The sequence below is a fragment of the Porites lutea genome, chromosome 14 (genome assembly GCF_958299795.1).
Source record: "Porites lutea chromosome 14, jaPorLute2.1, whole genome shotgun sequence".
Taxonomy (NCBI): Eukaryota; Metazoa; Cnidaria; class Anthozoa; order Scleractinia; family Poritidae; genus Porites; species Porites lutea.
Genome location: NC_133214.1, coordinates 6,560,746 through 6,580,087, shown reverse-complemented (window position 1 = coordinate 6,580,087; position 19,342 = coordinate 6,560,746). Strand labels below are relative to the sequence as shown.

General features: G+C 36.4%; 2 protein-coding genes across 2 annotated transcripts in view; both read right to left on the bottom strand.

Moving 5' to 3' along the window:
• The window catches only part of LOC140924628 (uncharacterized), a 302,908-nt gene that overhangs the window by 253,779 nt on the left and 29,787 nt on the right, over window positions 1-19,342 (bottom strand). The gene's annotated exons all lie outside the window — the stretch shown is intronic.
• LOC140924917 (uncharacterized) overlaps window positions 1-19,342 on the bottom strand; it is a 47,693-nt gene that overhangs the window by 23,250 nt on the left and 5,101 nt on the right. The window contains exon 3 of the mRNA XM_073374904.1: window positions 18,592-18,684. Coding sequence (XP_073231005.1) covers window positions 18,592-18,684 — 93 coding nt within the window. The remainder of the gene's footprint in view (window positions 1-18,591; window positions 18,685-19,342) is intronic.

Below are 19,342 nucleotides of genomic sequence, written 5' to 3'. Positions count from 1 at the left end.
TATTTGAGACAAGGCCCAATTCACTGGTTAATTTTTGTTTACTAAGGCTTACTCTACCATTTGGAGGAATATACATAGATATCAAACTAGTGCCTCCTGATAGAGATTGTTGTTTGGCTAAAAGACGGATAAAATCTTCCATATATATATATATATATATATATATTATGTATATAATTATGGAATGTAAAAAAGGTGTGTTAAATAGATACTGACTTGTTTTTAGTTTGTGATAATTTTATTTTTCAATTCGATGGATTATTTTATAATGCATTTTTAGTGTGTCCTTATTAAGGAATTGTTTGATACAATATTTACACGGTACTCTTATGTCTTTCATATAATCGTGGATATTCATACAGATTTTATCGTAATCATTGCTGAGTATAAATGCATAGCCATTATTAACGTACTTCTTCTTCATCTCCTTTTGGGCTTCTGATACATGATAATTATTAGTTGGTGATTTGAATTCAATACAGAGGCCTTTATAATCTTTGTGATAATCAAGTACCATTAGATCAGGCTGTCCTCTCATATATCCTTTCTTATACGAATCCAGTATCTTATCCTCAGTATCCTGATTTTCACCCAGACCGGCCACTAATATGGAATCTGGATAATATCTCCTTATGAGGTCCACTACTTTATAATGGAGGTCAGTCTCATTGCTAATCATAATCATCTTATTCCAGGGACTATCAAACAGTTTGTATTGGCCATATTTGCGGATAGATGGGAGGACTTGTGATGTTACCCAGTGTTTGAACTTTTTCGCAGCTTCTAATTTTGAGGACAAAACAAGAGAGTAAAAGCCGGACTCATTAATGAATGTATAATATTTCCCTCTGGTGTCATTTTGTTGAGGTCGCGTTTCACGACCCCAACATTTGGGGTGTTTTGTTGGCGCTCCGTTTTGGGTACGGCAACCAATTAGCTGTTTATCCTCATTATCAACATGATCCCATACGGCTTTTCTTGTATTACTATAATCAAGGATCTGAGCAATATCTTTTCCTCGGAACCAAATATTTTGCTTATCATCAATATATGATGTCAGCTCAATTTCTAAATCTTCATAACCAAACTTTTTTTAAATCATGCTTATCATATATATAGATTACATAAATATTATCATGCAGACCAAAAATATGATAAGCATGATAGATTAAAAAGTATGGTGGGTCTGAGGTGCCGTTTCAGCACATTAGACCTTGGGCGTCGTTTTTACCACCCCAGCAAAACTGTCTTATTTTTTTTCTCTCCAGTGTCATTTGTTGAGGGGACGAAACGTCCACGCCAGCTTTTGAGGTATTTTGTTGACGCCCCGTTTCAGGGCCCCAACACTTTGTACCACCGTACCCATTTTGGGTCCGCTGGCAATTTACTCTTCCTCTTCCTCTTCTTCCTCTGTTTCAAAGATTGCACCTAGGACGCCGGTTAATGACATTTCTACTGTTTCCAGTTTTTTGGATATTAATTTCTTGTGGTATAATGTTGCAATTTCTTCCTCCAGTTTTTGGATTTTAGTGAACAGTGCATTAAGCTCAGTTTCCTTACTCTGGATTTTAGTATCAAGCTTTCTTATATGATCGTCGATATATACTATTAGTTAGATAATTCTTGCAGGTTGCTTAGTGGAATCCAACTATTAAAGTCGTCACTATAGCCCAACCATTTTACAAGAGCTTGTTTCTTCTTATTATCCCTCCGAATGACCTTTTCAATGCGAAATACGTCCTGTTTTGCTGGTAGTAACTCTGGCTCATAAAAGCTGCCTTGTATTTCCTCATTATTGAGATCCTTTAATCTGTATGTGATTGGGTTTGTGGATTGGATTTTATCAATCAGGAATATCTCTTCTGTCCAATTAGGTGTGTACCCTTTATCGAACACCTTTCTCTTGTACTTACTTATCCTAACCTTATCACCAACTTTGAATTTGGGCTTAGATGACAACTACTTCATATCACCATACAGATTGTAATACACGGTATTTTCATTTTTCTTTTTACTAGCTTCTACAGGTGTCATTTTAATGGAACTGTGTTTGGTGTTATTATACTGACTCAGTATTTTTGGTAGTATGTCAAGATATTGGGTATTACCCTGGACAGTAAATTGCTTCCACATTTTGGTTTTAATTGTACGGTTCCATCTTTCACATACACTAGATTTTTCCTGATTCTCGGTTGAATATAGTGTTATATTATTCTTTTCCAACAGTTCTTTCATGTTTTTGTTATAATATTCTTTCCCCTTATCAGTCCAAAGATATTGTGGTTTGCGGCCCTCCTTGAAGATTGTTTCGAATGCTTCTGTGACATTTTCCCCTTTCTTATCCTTTAATAGAATAATCCAGCCATATTTGGAGAATAGATCTAGTACCATAAGGAGGTATCTGTAACCCTTGTTCCATTTGCTGAACTGTTGCATTTCAACAAGATCTGAGCACCAAATTTTGTCAATACCGGTTGTAATAACACGCCGCCGAGTAAAGTTGCGCTTTATTGGCTTATGCAATTCGTCCGCTAATTGCTGTTGCCAACTGATACCCCACGGCTTTCCTAGTTTAAACCAAGACCGAGTTTCTGTTTCGTGTTTATTAGATTTCTAGCTAACCAGTGTCCCCATTGTCGTTCATTATAGGGAATGGCGTCTAATGATTTTACCATTTTACGGTCAGCTTTATTTTTGCACTTTCGGGTATCACCACAAACACTATAATCAATATCATGCTGCATTGCCACTGCATCGGTTGGCCCAGTTGGTTGATCATAAATTTCTAATATTTCACCAGTTTCTGGATTGTATCTCACTTGATTTTCGAGATCGTTGTAGGGGCCAGTGTATTTATGCCCTGGTAAGGTCCATCCGCCCGCGGGTCTTGGTAATTTTCCAATACAGCAATAGCCCGCGTATAAGAACCTGAATTTTTCAATTTAGCCTAAATAGGTTCTTATATAAATGGTACTTAAAGCAAATTTAGGCTACCAAGGTTCTTAAAATAGGTTCTTATATTTTCATATGAATTTCATCTGAATATACTATATATATTATAAATATCATCTGATAATACAGTATAAATCATTTATTTGTACCATAGAGCAATGCCTATATAGGCAGTTCAGTGCAGGTAAAGCACATGTCCTAGATGATGATCTTAATGCAGCACTTTCTACCTACACACTTTTACAGCAACCCCACTGATAAGAACCTAACTTAAAATTTTAGCCTAAATAGGTTCTTATGTGGAGGGGGCTTAAAATGAACATTTTAGCCTAACAGGTTCTTAAAACCCAGGTTCTTATACGCGGGCTATTACTGTAGCCTTGTGAATATCCAAAGCACCTCCATCAAGATCTTTCCTGTTTGTTTTGTAGTTTTTCTTTGGTCGTATTTTGGTTGATAATTGGTTAAGAGCCTTGAGAACCGACATTCTGAATCATTGGATTTAATTTGTCCAAAGCATAATCTATAGCTCCTTTCGGTAAATTTTTATCACGTAAAGCTTCAGAACCGTAATATCTGCCCATCTCAGCGGTCTTTTTGGCCATATATGGTAGGGCATGATGTACAAACCCATCAAGAGCAGTACCAGCTATTGTATCGATTACGCCTGCCCCTAGGACAGGCTGATCTAGTTTCCCTTCTTTACAAACTTAAACTTTTTTATTCCGCATTCAGCGCAAGTGCACCAAAACATAAGTCTACCATTTTTGGCAGTTTTGTAACCTGAAGGTTCTACACATTCTGTTTGCTTCTTCTGTTTAACACAATAAGATTTCACCATTATTATATATTTATGTTATATAATTATTGTCTAATCACTATCTGGAACATAAGTATCATGGCTGCTATCTGACTCATAATCACTTTCACTCAGGGGTTCACAGTTGCAGCACTCGAAACATCCATATTGATTCATATAATGCGGACTAACTTCTTGGCAATAAAGACAGAACTTTTCAGACATTCTATATAATAGGATTACATAAAATAGTTTATCAGAAATTGGCGATTTATCATTTGATTTGTAAAACTGAATTTGGGTTTATGTATAACGTCCAATAATGATTTCCCTTTCTGTCTCTCTGGAAGATAATATAAGCACCAATAACCGCATAAAACACTGTCTCTTTCTTGTATTTCATCTGATGAGTACACCATTTTTTTAGCGCTTGTTTTCAGATAATTTTTGATTTCATTGGCCATGATTAATCCGAACGGGTCAAAATATTCACAATATTGTTTATCCACGTTTCTATAACAAACCCAATGACTGCCCCCGCCCATTGAATCATCCAAATTAATTATTCCTGTTTCCAATTTGTGTATTTTGTCTGGTAAATTATCACGGCTGTAAATACCCCTGGAATATTTTATTCCTAATTGTTTGACCCATTGTAACAAATCAATATTTGATAATGGTTTGTTTATGAATCTTACAGTATTGTTCCTAGAATTGGGATTGAATTGAATGGACTGTTTTTGCCGAGCAGCAGTCCCTTTCCCTTTCTTTTTTTTTTACTCCCGCACCAACCGGGTTTTCCCATGTTCCAAAGAAAGGTGGCGACATGTAGGGATACGGATTATACATTCCGTGGCGATTAGTTGTATCGGGGACATAAACAGATGTTGTATTAGCGGAACCGGTTCTCTCAGCCTGCAGTCCTTTTCCCGTCAATTCATTTAGTAACAGGGGGACTCCTCTACTCGCTAACAGAGTTTCTAAAAACCCACCCTGCTGTGTTTTCGTCGGTCTGATAACTAATCCGTTGCCAGTTTGGAGAGACTTAAGAATATCCTTTTTCTGCCCCGTGGTCAGTAAATGTTTGTATGCAACCAATTGTGCTATTTTGTCCATTGGAATAAGAAAACCTCCTCGTTGCCCTTTTCCAAATATTTTATCCACACCGAGACTGGCTAATCCTGATAACACTCGTGTTACAAATGGAGCGGCAGCCTTTTTGACTATTGGCATGGCCATAGGCAGTAACTTGCTTCCTAAACTGATTAATGATCCCCACAAACTACCGCCCTGTTTAACAGCCTCTCTGATTTGTGTTTTTGATATCTTGGTACCCTGGCTCATTGCTTTTCTCAGCTTATTGATCTGAGTTTTTGTGAGCATTAATTCGTGTGGACCGGATAACTCATTTGTAGCTAATCTGATGGTTATTGCTGAGTTATTATTGTAAGCTCTCGAAAGCTTTTCCAATTGTCCTTTACTCAGTGACACGCCATAAGGATAATATTTCGTCATTACTTATATATAATATACGTTACATAATTTATGATCTGAGTATTATTTTGCCATCCTTTTGAATTAGCTCAACATCTTGCTCATATAATGTTAATGTGTAAATAGAATAGGCTGCTGCCGTTGTTCCAGATAGCTCATATTTAAATGTCAGTTTTTTGGTGCCATCCTTAATGTCCATTTTCTGTTTTGTTAAGTCGAAATACAGGAAGGGGAATAGCGTACTAAAATTGGATTTATTGAGTAATGACCCTTCACCGTATTCATTATTTTTGTGAACATACTTCAACACATTCCTTAAGACTCTAGTCATATCAGTAGTTGGTGTGTAATGTATTTCGGGGTATTCGTTACCATTTCCGACTTTCAGGTGACAATTAGATAAGGTCCTTAGGTCAGTTGAGACAGAGAATGTATTGTACAAGAATGGATTAGCTGCCTGGGCATCAATATTTGCATCATTGATTATGAATAGAAACACGTGTCGGGGTTTTGAAATACCAGAAGAGATTCTGAAATGCCCAGCTCTCTGCTGGCTACTATTTGATCTTTCAATATTCTCTCTCAAATAAGTCCACTTATGATTTTTAAGGTATTGGCTCATGTAGGATGATTGGCACTCGCTATTGAAGGTTATCCGCGGAACATACAACTGCATCCTGGTGATAACCACCCTGCAATCAGCCCCGGCTTGCCAAATTAGATCACCATCTGACTCAATCTCAAAATTCATCTCAACCCTTGTATTGGGTAACAGCTCAACTTCTAACATTTCGAAAAACAAGTATCTGTTCAGTGGTATTTCTGTATTTACTGTAGATGAGACTCCCAAAAGTGCTTTTCGAAGGGCAAAACCCTTATTGTAAGCTGCTCGCCTTTTAGCTAACTGATTTGTACCACTAACTTCAAATTCCCGCTCTTCTGCATTTCTGGATGTATCAAGGAAGAAAAACTCATTACTAGCTGTCTTATCAGCGTAAGATGGACTGTACTCAAGTAAGTTCTTAATATTAACCGCGTGATTCGCGTCATTGCAATCGTACACTTTCTTACCATTTAGCTTAATATCAAAATGTTTCAACAGTGAGTCCGACCCGTTTACAATACCATTATGATCTGCTACTGCAATGTTGCCTCCATTAGCCGGCAAGACTACTTTAAAATCAAGACTGATACGAGCATTATACCAGTCAAATGGTGTAACCTCTCTGCTGTTATCAACAACAAACCTATAGCCATCTTTCTTTTGGTGAGCACTATTGGCGACAGTTGTATTTAGTGCTGTTTCTAGGTCAAAAAAACCATCTTCATATCGTTCAACATATTTTGGATCTCTAAAGGATTTCATTATATTAATAGATTACATAAATCTTCTCATCTGGCCTCCAGACAGTAATTGATTTACCCTCTCATTAATCTCGCAATCGCTCAGTTCTCTTGATTGTGGATTTTTTGTTGGTGTTGTCGCTGCTGGTGTTTTTGTCTTTTTATTCTTTTTGCTTAATAACTGAACAATTTTATCACCAGCCTTCTCGCCAGCATATTCGCCAGTCTTAGTAGCAGCTTTCTGAACAGCCTTCTTGGTCGCTGTTTTAGCAGCCTCTTTCATCGTCTTTCCAAATAGCTTTCTACCAATCGTTTTGAAAACATCGGTAACAACACCTTTTCCATAAATATGCTTCTTAACATATCTCCCCGTTTTAACATCATAACGTTTCTTGAATTCTGATTGTCTCATTGCATATTATTTGGTTAGATTATTATGCTGGTTTGGATCGCAATATCAATGTCATAAACCAGTCAATCTTATTTAGTCCAATTGGTCGCCCCAGTGAGTCTGTGATATAAAACCTCATTTGTGAAATATTAAGTTGGGAAACTTCATTAAACAATAGCCTTCTGGGTTCAAATGTGAATGGGAAACTTCTTGTCAAATTGTCAGTTGGAATAACAGCTAAAGTATTAGTATTAACACCATTCAATATGCTGTTCGTAATAGCATCGGTGTTGATATAAATCATGTCAATCATGTCATATTCTGTTTTTGTCACAATTTTCTCTGTAAATCCAATCAACTCCCCAAATTTACTGTTTCTTAGATCCAGTTGGTAATTGTTGTCGATCTGAATGAGAATCTTATTTGCGGACAATACAAATGTTAGATTAATGTAGTATACATATTCCTTTTTTGCATCAGTAGTTTTATGGCCTTTCTCTTTCATGTACTGATGGAGATAGTCATTTAGGTCTGAATAAGTGTACATCCCATCCACAAATTTGACGGTTTCCCATGATGTTCCACCATCAGGTGAGTATTTTATTTCATTATTTTGATACTGATCTGAAATATTATGCCAACTGTAAGTCATTGTGGCCTTATCCAAGGCTATTTCATGTGTCATATTACTTTAGAGTTTTAAGACTGGGTCGAATTTGATTATAAAGTCCTCTGCTTTATTCCGTCCGATTTTCTGTCTATTAACAGATGATATATGGATTTCTCTTTCTCACATTTATATTATTAGATTACATTATATACTCCTTCAACAGACTATTAAGCTGGTTATTATTTAGAACACCTAATTTGTTCCGTGTGTGAGCAATTTTGGTAAATTCATTTTTGACACCATTATTTCCAGCCAATATGGATCCACCTAACAATTCCAATCTGTCCAGCAGGTCAGCTGGGTTATTATAATAAACAACCCCTGAACCGATTTTTTTGTATTTATTACTTGTTCGGTGAATTGGAATATCACTTATTCTATTTAGGTCATCAAATACCATTTTTGATCATGGTGAATACTTCTTTTTACTATTGAACCGCTTTGTGAGCAGATCAAGGGTATCAAAGTCCACTTGCTTATCATAGACTTTTTTACCATCCTTATGAGCAATTAGTTTAAGCTGGCCATAAAGTTTGGGCACGTCAATTCTTACATTTCCATAAACACCAGTATTGGGGTTAATCTTATAGGCATTCCTCTTTTTTTGTGTATAAAGACCCTTCCCAACCTTTAGAGTTTTTGTACCCTCCTCTAGAATGCCAATTCTTTGTCGGTATTTTCTAATAATCTCAATTCCTTCATCATATTCGGCAATCTGGTCCTTACTCTTCTTTCTATTAGTTTTTGTTGTGCTCAAATGGGCTTTTTTCCTGCCTAACTCCTTATTCATTTCACCAGATTTATCCAGAATTTGTTTTGCATAATTTGGCTCTTTTAAGGTTTGCAAAAAGATGTCAGCCGGTAATGGCAATTGCTGGTTTTGTATGAATGTCAATTCTTCTTGAGTAAATCCTTTATTCGTATCAGCTATCATTTTGGGTGCCACCTCACCACTTGGGCCTGGTAATGCTAATCTTTGAACTTGTTCACCATAGGGGATAACTTGTTTATTAACATCTTCTCTCAATTTACTGATTTCCTCAATTTCCTTATCAAACTTTTCTGTTAGAGGTGTTGTGAAGTACTTTGAAAGTTATTTTTAAGACGGATCTATCTTAACTTTTGAGTTTAGTTTCATTAAGTCTTGTTTTTGTCCACGTACTGTTTTCCTGTTTTGACCTTTTGTTTTTTAATTGTACTTGAAGTTATGCTTAGCTCGCGAATTTACTTATTGCCATATTAGGAATGTTACAGGTGGTCGTGTTTGTGGTGTTAGAGCTGACCTTCGTTATTTGGTACTTATCAGTTGCGGCTGTGCGTAGGATAGTCTATTCCCTGACAATAGCAAACATGTTGCAATGTTAGCGATAAGATTATACAATGGAAAAACTCTTCCCGTCAGCTAACCCAAACATGTCCAGCTTTGGCTATTAAAACCGCTACTATACTTGAACTAGTGAGTAGAGAAAAGTAGAGTAGAAGTAGAGAAGTTGGTAGAACCGAGAAACTTGCTGTGTAAGTAGAAGTTGTAAGAAGATTAAGAAGAATAAAGGCCAAGATGTAAATCAGATTCCTGGTACCTCGTCGTGTAGCGAGCGAGTTGTTCGAACACACCCCCACAGAGGTTTCAAGTCTTCAGACGTCTTTTCATATACATTCTGCTTATTAGTTCGAACTTCCTTTATAACATCCCTGACAACTTCAGTCATTTTTCCTGCTTCAATTTTAGGAATACTGAGTCTCTTAAATCTTTCAATATCCATTATACTATTGTGTTATATCAAACTTATCTCAACTTATCTCAACTTATATCAAGTTATCTAACACAATAGTCTATGGAGATTCCAAGTTATGATTTCAATGAAGATGAAAATACAAACTTCAAACAGCTGTACAAGTACATGCCCAAATCCAATTTTAGGATGCTAATATGCGATAATTCAGGGTCAGGCAAAACAAACTTACTTTATCACATCCTTATGAAACCATTAGTCTACTATGACCAGATCCATTTATACGGTAAAAACTTGGAACAGGAAAAGTATCAACACATGATAGAAACAATGAATGACATTAGTAGCCAGGTTGGATATGACATAATGCACTGCAATAATGATGACATTAAACCTGTCAATAGTCTGGAGAGCGATGCCCAGAAAACTGTAATATTTGATGACTTCATTTGTGATAAAAACCAAAAGCCGCTTATTGATTATTTTATTCAAGGCCGGCATAAGAACTGCAGTGTTATTTACCTGTCACAATCATTTTATAAAACTCCAAAAGATATCAGATTGAACTGCAGTCATTATGTTGTTTATGATTTCCCTAGCAGTAATGAGAGAATTATGATTTCTAGAGAGTTGAATGTAACAAAGGACCAATATATTAAGGCTACCAAACAACCCTACTCATTCCTGTATGTAGATAAACCAATGAAGACTGTCAAAAGAAACTTTTATGGAAATATATAATGTATTATTATAAAATGGGGATTTTTAATCAGCAATCTAATTATAATCAATCATACTCAAAAGGAAAACGCGGAATTACTGGCCCTCAAGGACCTCCTGGCCTGCCTGGCCCCGCTGGTGCTCAGGGTATTCCTGGCCCTACTGGTGCTCAGGGTGTCCCTGGACCTACTGGCCCTAAAGGTGCTACTGGTCCCACTGGCCCTAAAGGTGCTACTGGTGCATCAGGCACTGGTTTTAATCTCACATCAGATGGGAATTATGATATGACAAGCAAAAAACTGACAAATATGGCTAAAGGAACTGCTTCCAATGATGCCGTAACTAAAAATCAACTGGATACTAAACTATCACTTTCTGGTGGATTAATGACCGCCAATTTTGATATGAATAGCAATAGGATTTTTAATGTAGCACAACCAGATGGTGATAATCAACCAGCCACAAAAATTTGGTCAGAAAATAAATTCCTGGATAAATCCAGTGGAGTTATGGCTGGACCACTAAACATGTCCAATAATAGAATTACTCATCTTGCTAAACCCACAGACGATAAGGATGCTATATCCTGTGTTTTCAGTGATGGACGGTATGTTAAAAAAAGTGGAGATACAATGACTGGTGATTTAGCATTGGGTGACGATTATATAACCGGATTGAAATCAAAACAAACAGATTATGCTACAAATCAACCCGATCTACGACAAGAAACCATTGATTGGAAAAATGCTACATGGGAAGATAGAACAGACAATATATTTTTTAAGGCTTATGATAAATGGAAAACATGTGATGACTATGCCACGCCATTTTATTTTATAAAATACCTACAATTGTTTTGGCAGTTGTACCGTGGTGGACATTATGTTACAATAAACACTTTTCAGGTATTAACTAATAAATCGAGACAATCTCCTCTGCCTGAATCCCAAACAAGCAATAAATATTTTAACCTATTTGGCATGATTGCCACAAATATGGAAGACCCAACTGATGTTACTGATGGGGTTAATAAACAGTATTTAGAAAAATCACATGTTAAACCCAGCCATTACAATAATGAATTCAAGTACCTGATGACTAATAAATTAGCATGGACTGATCTCGAACCGAATAACATCGATAGTTTTGATATTACTAAAATTGATAATTTAATGCCCCAAGATGGTAACTACCATCAATACAACCATAAAGTTCTATATACAACCATTATAAAAGATAAGCAAGGACGATACTCTTATAAAATGGGAATCAATTGTTATCAACTTGATAAAGATAAAGATTATACTCTCTGTATTGAAATCCTCAATTCAGATTACCAATTATGGCATAAATCAGTTGCTACAATTGATAAAACCACGTCAAAGGAGGTATCAGTTGCTGGTTTTATGGTACAAAAGTTTTCTCACCGGTACACAAATAGTAATGGGAACACTGCATATTATGTATTATATCAAAATAATTGTAAACTTTCAAAAAATTGTATCAGGTACATTTTACAGTCTGGATCTTTATGTTAACATACCCCAGAAGGGCATTGATCTCAACACCTACCCGAAAAATAGCACAGATAACTGGATGATTGCTTATGGTGTTTTCGGAAAAGTGTCATCGATTGATCCCCAAAAAACGTACGATTATCATACAGCGTTTGATATTAAGCCGACTGAAGTTGTTTACAATGTTAATCTGGATATGAACAGAAAGAAAATATTAAAAACATTGCTCCTGATCGCACTAAAAATAATTCGGCGGCGACTGTGAAAATGGTCAAAGATTTGGAGACAAAATTGAGCCCTCATACAAAGAATAATGCATATAGGAAAATATTTGAGGAATTTTATGATTTAAGCGATGCTAGTTACTATAAAATAGTACAAGGAATATCAGGTATCATGGTTTCAGCCATGCTACCCAGTATTTATTTCCCTAGAATGGATATTGCCAATATTTGGGAGGGCGGATTGAGGTTACAAAATACCACATTAAGTTTAGAATTATTCAGTAAAAGGAACTTTACTCTTTGTGTTGTTATGCGACTATGGCTGAACAGATCACTTAGTATAAAAACAATGATGAGTAATGGAGCTTATGAAAAACCACATTTGATTTATGACAAAACAACAAAGAAATTAAAACTGCAAACTAATGGTCTGAGAACTGGGTCAACTAACGAAACTTCTATCACATTACTAGACAGTTTCAATGGTAAACGTGTTGTGTTTTGGTTAACTAAGAAAGGTACAGGGGGCGACTTAACAGTAAAAACTTCAGTTAGTAATTATAGTGGAACACTAACACTAAGTTCAACTTTAGCATCTCAAAGTAAATACACATTCAGAATATTCTCAGAAAATACAGTGATCTATAGAGTAATGTACAGTCCAAACTTTTATGACTTCGATTCTAGTGAATTTCATACAATATTAGTGCAGGAGAAACTGAACGGTTCTTATGCTCTGTAATTTGTCTAAACCAATAATATAATGAGTCAAAAAGAAAACATATTTCGCTTTAATCATATCGACAAAAGTAAAACAAAAGAATAGGTACAGGAAATCAAAGAGTTGTATAAATATTACCATTATAAATATTGGTGTCACCGACAGGCCTTCAAACACTTTAAGAAACTAAACCTCGCCATAAATATATCCTCCACTGGACTGATAGTAATTGGAGCTGTTGCTGGTGGTTTGACGGCCAACCCGGCCATTCTAGGAAGCATATCAGGTGCTGGTTTAGTTCTTAAAACGCTTTCTGACACAAAGAACTATAAACGAAAAATAGAGATGTCAAAGTTTGCTTTTTCAACTTACCAAAAAATATTGCTCGACCTCCGTACCGCTTTGCAAGGGAGGCCATTTGACAAAAACGATTTCCTGAAGGAACGGAATATATTAGATGATACGATCGTGGACTTTGCTCCATTAGTGACAAGATTTGAAAAGCAGTACGCTAAAAAGTTCCTCTCCCAACCAACAGATCAATAATGCCTCCTTAAAATTATTCTATTGACGTCATCCTTAATGTGACCATAAACTTTGTCCCACCATTCATTGTAATATTTTAGCATATTTTTTATTTGTGTATGAGGAATAGACTTGTATTCTATTCCTAAGATGTCAAATAGTTGTTTGATGATATAATTTACACTGATTAGCCGTTTTCTACCCACATCTGGGAGTTCAATACGGTCAAATAGTTTGAATATTCTCAGGATTCTCTCTCTATCATAATGCTTAATTTTTATATTATTTTTTTGTGCTATATCATTCAGCGTATTGATGATATGATATTTTCTGTAATAGATGGACTTTCTTTTTATTCTGTATCTATTCTCATAAAAATCCACATACTCGTCTGCTGTTAAATAATCATGTACTTGGCCACAATTCTTACACACAGAAGGTTATCCTTGATCAGTCTCATAGAATCGCAGCAGAAATATCGCTCAGGCTTACTGGGATCCTGAATCTGTTTATCACAAAAGACGCAATTAACTTGACCCTCTTGGATCAATAACTCGTGAACTTCTTTATTACACATTACTATACTATATTTAGATTTTTTCTCTTAAAGTATGTTACGCTTTTATTCTACGCATAGTAAATACGCAAAAATGAAAAATTTCACTGAAGCGTTTCACAATTGCGTAGCTGAAATGCGTAGCTTCTGATTGGTTAAGAGCATAACCTTCTAGAACATTCCAATGACTTATTTTCTCGGGGAAACCCCTAATCGATAACAGCTGTACACGTATCCAGTGATTAGTTGAATTCGATTGTCAATTCTCCGATCAACTGTTGTTGCTTAGCAGTAATCTTTGTCAGTGCTTCCTCTTTAGATTGTTCAGTATAACGTGCTTTTGTAGCGTAGCGCTTACTGTCAATCTTACCGTCATAAAATAACAGTTTGTTAAGCACATCATCCTTGATCCATAATGTTTTCCCAAATTTTTGTATTTTATCCTGCAACAACTTTTCTGTCGCATCATCAATGGCCGCCATTTGTGCCTGATATTTTACTTCCTTACGCGACACTTTAATGCCCAACTTGTTTAATAATCGGGCTCCTAGTTTCTCACTGTAATCGGCTATCCATTCAAACTCCACTTTTTCCAATTCTCATTTTCCTTTACTGGGAGCATTGACAAGCAGACTGATATAAGGTTTTTGTGTTCGATATTGATAAACGTTTCCTTATTGCCATCATATACAAACACAATTTTGTAACATGTTTTGCCAGCGGTAAACCTCTCACAACAATCCCGCGTAACATTCTGTCGGGTTGAGTTCAAATAGCAGATGTTTTTATATAAGGGTTTTCTGAGAGCAAATTTAGCCGTTACCTTTCCTGTTTCAAGAAACTTCGTTAACATGTCCTTTGTTTTGATATCGTAACGCGAGCAACCTTCTTTGTACTTCATTTGAACTCTTCTCGGACACATTTCTGATATGGCCACTGATTCAAAATAATTATAGTGTATCCGGCGGCCCTTTTCAACGGGGTCGCACTGGTTTGTATCACTGAACATGAATACGGTATTGTGATATTTACAGAACGCTTGATAGATCTTACTCATCCACTTGTTTGGTGTCAAAGAATACTCTTCGATAAAGATTGCTTTATCCACCAAATGTGAGATATCTCGGTTATGGTAACTATTGAAATACGAATCAAAAGTGTAACATTTGTCACGCAAATCGTCGCAGATTTGTGTTTTCACATTCTCGATCGCTTTATTAGTATATGATAAGATTATCGGATTTGTTGCTTGTAATGCAAGCTTGATAAGTTTCATAGTTTTACCGCATCCTGCTTGGCCATAATAGAACACACCACCACCCACAAAATCTGTATAATCATCCGGGTTAAAATTGTCACGATAATGTTTCTCAAAATACACACACTCTGAATTTTTTGTAAACGCATTACCAATCTGATCACTACTAAACTCAACATCCTTCTTGTTCGGATATTGGTGCTTGGGATTTGTCATAAATACACCATCAGTGTTAATTGAATACAACTCTGACTTACCAGTCCAATTATCGTATATCAAATTCAGACATGATAGTATTGCCTGTGACACTACAAATCTGTTAATTGAGGTGTTGTCTGAAAAGATGCGCTCAGTTTGTCGCTCTCTAACCAGAAACAATTCTTGTTCTGTTAAGCTGTTCTTATAATTGTCAATGCTAATCTTCTTTCCTGATGCTAGTCTAGCAGTCCAGATTGCTTGAGCTGTATCCATATTTCTACAAGTGAACCCATGGTCAGTTTAACTGTATTTCCTTCCTAAATCTCCGATAAATCCATTAGCAAGAAGTTTTGCTTCTGTTTCCGGAAATGTGTCAAATATGAATGTCAGAAATTTAGTAAACGTGTCAGGTTTTATTGTTTGTCGCGCTCTAATAAACCACTTGATATTGGAAAGCGGCATCCAAGCATTATTGACCAAGTGTTTGATTCATTGCCGACTGTAGAATCCAGCTTCAACCTTAATATCAGCACCAAACTGTTTGATCGTAAACTCATCCATGTAAAATTCCCCGTAATAGTTCAGCTGATGTTTCTGGGTAAATGGTTCGATAACATCGTGAATAGTATAAAGCGGAATTGATTCCTTATTATTGATCAGAATTGAAGGGTAACATTTTGAGATATCCAATGACACCAAATTATCAGGTTGGTCACCAGTACTACACCACTGTAACGCTTTAGGGTAAAAATCATCAAGCACTAGTTGTGTTTTTGTGTCATAACAGCTCTCTGGCAAATATCCGCACATTTGTTTGAACAAACTGGTTGCCATATTAGTATAAGATTGATTTGACCAAACAAAATCCGCTGTTTTGAACTTGTCAAACAGACCGTCACAAATCTGCTTTCTTGTTTCATATTGGTCATTTAGAATGTACATATTGGATTTGTGGTCAATAAAACCATCAAGTCGGCCATTATTATTAAAGTGTAAATATTCTACAAAATAGTTGGTACGATGAATGTAACGATCAATGACCGGTTCAATTTTCTCATCTTCTGGCAACACGATAACCTTATTAGTGACATCTAATTGTTCCTCTTCCTTCATATCATTTATGAGCACAAATTGCTCATGACGGCGTGACCATTTCATATCAGTCATAAATTTCCACAAATTATCAACACCTCCCCGGTTTGCTTTAGTGGCCAATACTTTCAACCGCTCGTCCGTAATAGGATAACAATGGTTGTCCTTTATAAAAAAACACGAGAGTAATATCATGATGTGAGGTTGTTGCAATATGTTTCATAAATTTCTTGTAAGTCGAATCGTAAGCGTGGATACTAATATTAGGATGACATTCTTTGGCCCAGTCGACTACTTCCTGTGTGCTCATGAATGGAAAACTGGTTGTAAATTCTGATAGTTCATCCTTCAGTTTCTGATAAGTGTACCGCTTGAACCCAACCTTGTCTGACACTGGTGCCAAATGAAATCAATCATACAAGTGTTATCTCCTTGTTGCTTAATAGGAAACTGTTTATCAAGGAAGAATGAGTTAAGCTTTAACACGCCAACTTTCATGAGCTTAAATCCTAATGGTTTATGGATCATTATTTTAGCACCAATATTTGCTATTGTTTGTGTAGACAGAATACTGAAATCATGTTGGAGTAATGTGTAAACCATAAATTTGTACATATCATCATTACTCAATTGTGGCATTACCATTGAAAACGGACCAAAGGTCTTCGGTGTTATCATTCTTGTTTGTCCATTCCAGTTCTCAACGTCAACTTCAATCATTACCTGTACCCTGTCCCTTTTACCAGACATTCTATTTAGCCGCTCTTCAAACAAATTTTGGAATGTAGTATTTGGAGAGTACCGTGATACTCTACTTTTGGCAATCTCATCGTATCTCATATCAGCAATGCTAATAGGTTTTTTATCTAACACTATAATAGGAGCATCATTGTTTGCTTTGTTCTCCCAGTAATTGATTTTATCCTTGACCAAAGCTTTTGCTGCCAAGGTTTTGAAGGTTGGTGTTAATTTACTAGGTTTTGGTATTTTGGCCGGCTGCTTAATTGACTGTTCAATCTTCTTGGCAGCCAATTGTACAAGTGATTTTGGTTTAGTAGACAAACTACCATGTGGCTTAGTAGACAAACTACCATGAGACTCAGCAGACAAACTGCCATGTAACTTGAGCTTATAGCTGCTCCTACTACTTTTATTCTGAAATTTCCCCATGAGAGCTGCTGAGGGTGTACCCCCGGAAGCCCCAATATTACTTCTTATTATTATATTATATAAATATTTTTCTATAATATACTATAATATACTATAATCTTTATTTCTTTAAAAGTGTAATGGTTCAGTCCAAATACTCGAATCTGTACCAGTAGTCGTCACAATTTGATCTCGTGCTTTTACTAATATTTTCACAAACATCTCGTACCCTAGCTGAATTTATACCAAGTTCCTTACCAGCCCGTGTCATGCTGGGAAAATAATGCCGTTCTCTCGTTGTGAGATTTATGGCAACAACTGGTCGCGGTGGTGATTTTTTTGTCCGATTTTTGCCAGCTTTTATACTATTCTCCTGAGGTGTCAATAATTGCAAATTACAGAGTCGGTTATTAATACTGTCATCATTTATTTGGTCAACCACCAAACCATCTGGTATAATCCCATTGTAACACTCGTAACGAACCTGTGTACTAATACCGTTTTTCCTTTCATAGTATTTCTGGCCCGAACACCGCATATTGAATAATTAGAACTTCCTGGTTTACCCAACAATATATTCTTCTGATCGATATTTACAACTTTACCACATTCACTAGCAGCGTATTGGTCATAAACTCGATGAACTCTAAATTTGAGTCCGTTAACAACAATTTCTTTTTTGCACTCCATTACTATATAGAATCGCCTTATCTTTAAGCCTGTTTCGTTTTGTCCAATTAATTAGCAAAAATAACCAGTCCAAACCGCCCCAAACCGGTTACCAAAATGCTGACATCAGCAAAAATCCCAATTTCAGCTGGGTGTGATTTTCAGGGATTACAGCCAGCCTACTCATGTTTTCGCACGAAAGCTCACCTGGTATTTCGTTGGTGTTTATATAGTAAAACTATCTCTGCTATGTTCGTCTTCACAAACACGCACAGTCTTGGCGTGCAATAACGCTAAGCATAAGCATCACAGTCATACCAACATATTCTTAATGCTACATACCATGACAACTAATCCTGCTTGGCGCTAAAAGCGAACAAAATCGTTGGAGGACAGATATTTCTAAGGTTTCTAATTGTAGCAAATGTAGGCATTTCGAGGTCACATGAATCGCGGTCATTTACAAAGGTATATCCATCATTAATAATGGCAGCTTTCACACTAGAGACGACAGATCACCCATCTTGGAAAAACAGGCTTATTTGTAAGTCAACGGACAAAACTTCAACTTAAGTGTACCTTTATGATCAGGTTTTGCAGAGGAAGAGGCATTTACATCTTGACAGATCACAGGGGATTTCTTAGATAAATTCTGCTCATCTGTACTGGGACCTACAAAAAATAGGAACAATTCTTTATCAATGTCGTACATCCGTTGATTTAAACAGAGTTTAAAAGTTTAACCAATCCACTCAAGTCAGTCAAATATAGAACAACTTTCCTAGTTGAATTAAATTGTTAGGGACCCTTTCCCAGTTCAAGAAGAGAAAGGAACACTTGTCGTTGTGTGCACACATTCTCCTTAAGGTGACTCGACCCAGTTTTTTTGGGGGGGGTACCATCCTACTTTGAAGCTCTCTGGTATCCCCACCTTTACTTTTATCGTAAGTCTAACACATAGAATGGATAACATATAGATCAATCTACAATATGACATAAAATTTTTGGCGATCGGAGTGAGTGTCACGTGGTTATAATGCCATGCCCCTTTGAGGCCTGAGTCGAAAATCTGCTGTTGCCGGCATTTTTTCGTGAAAATCTCTCGGCTACACATAGTGCGAATTAGTGCCTTGCGCTGAACAGAGTTTCACCAAAATCGCAAAGACCCAATTCGAGAAATTCAGCGGTTTCCAAATTGAGGTCATAATTTGTGCGAAAATGATAAGCAAACTTCACACGACTATATCTAATAAACTATGAGATTCATCCCTTTATTTTGGGCATCGTTATAACAGATAGGTCCTTGCAAGTCAGCAAAAAGCTTTAGGGC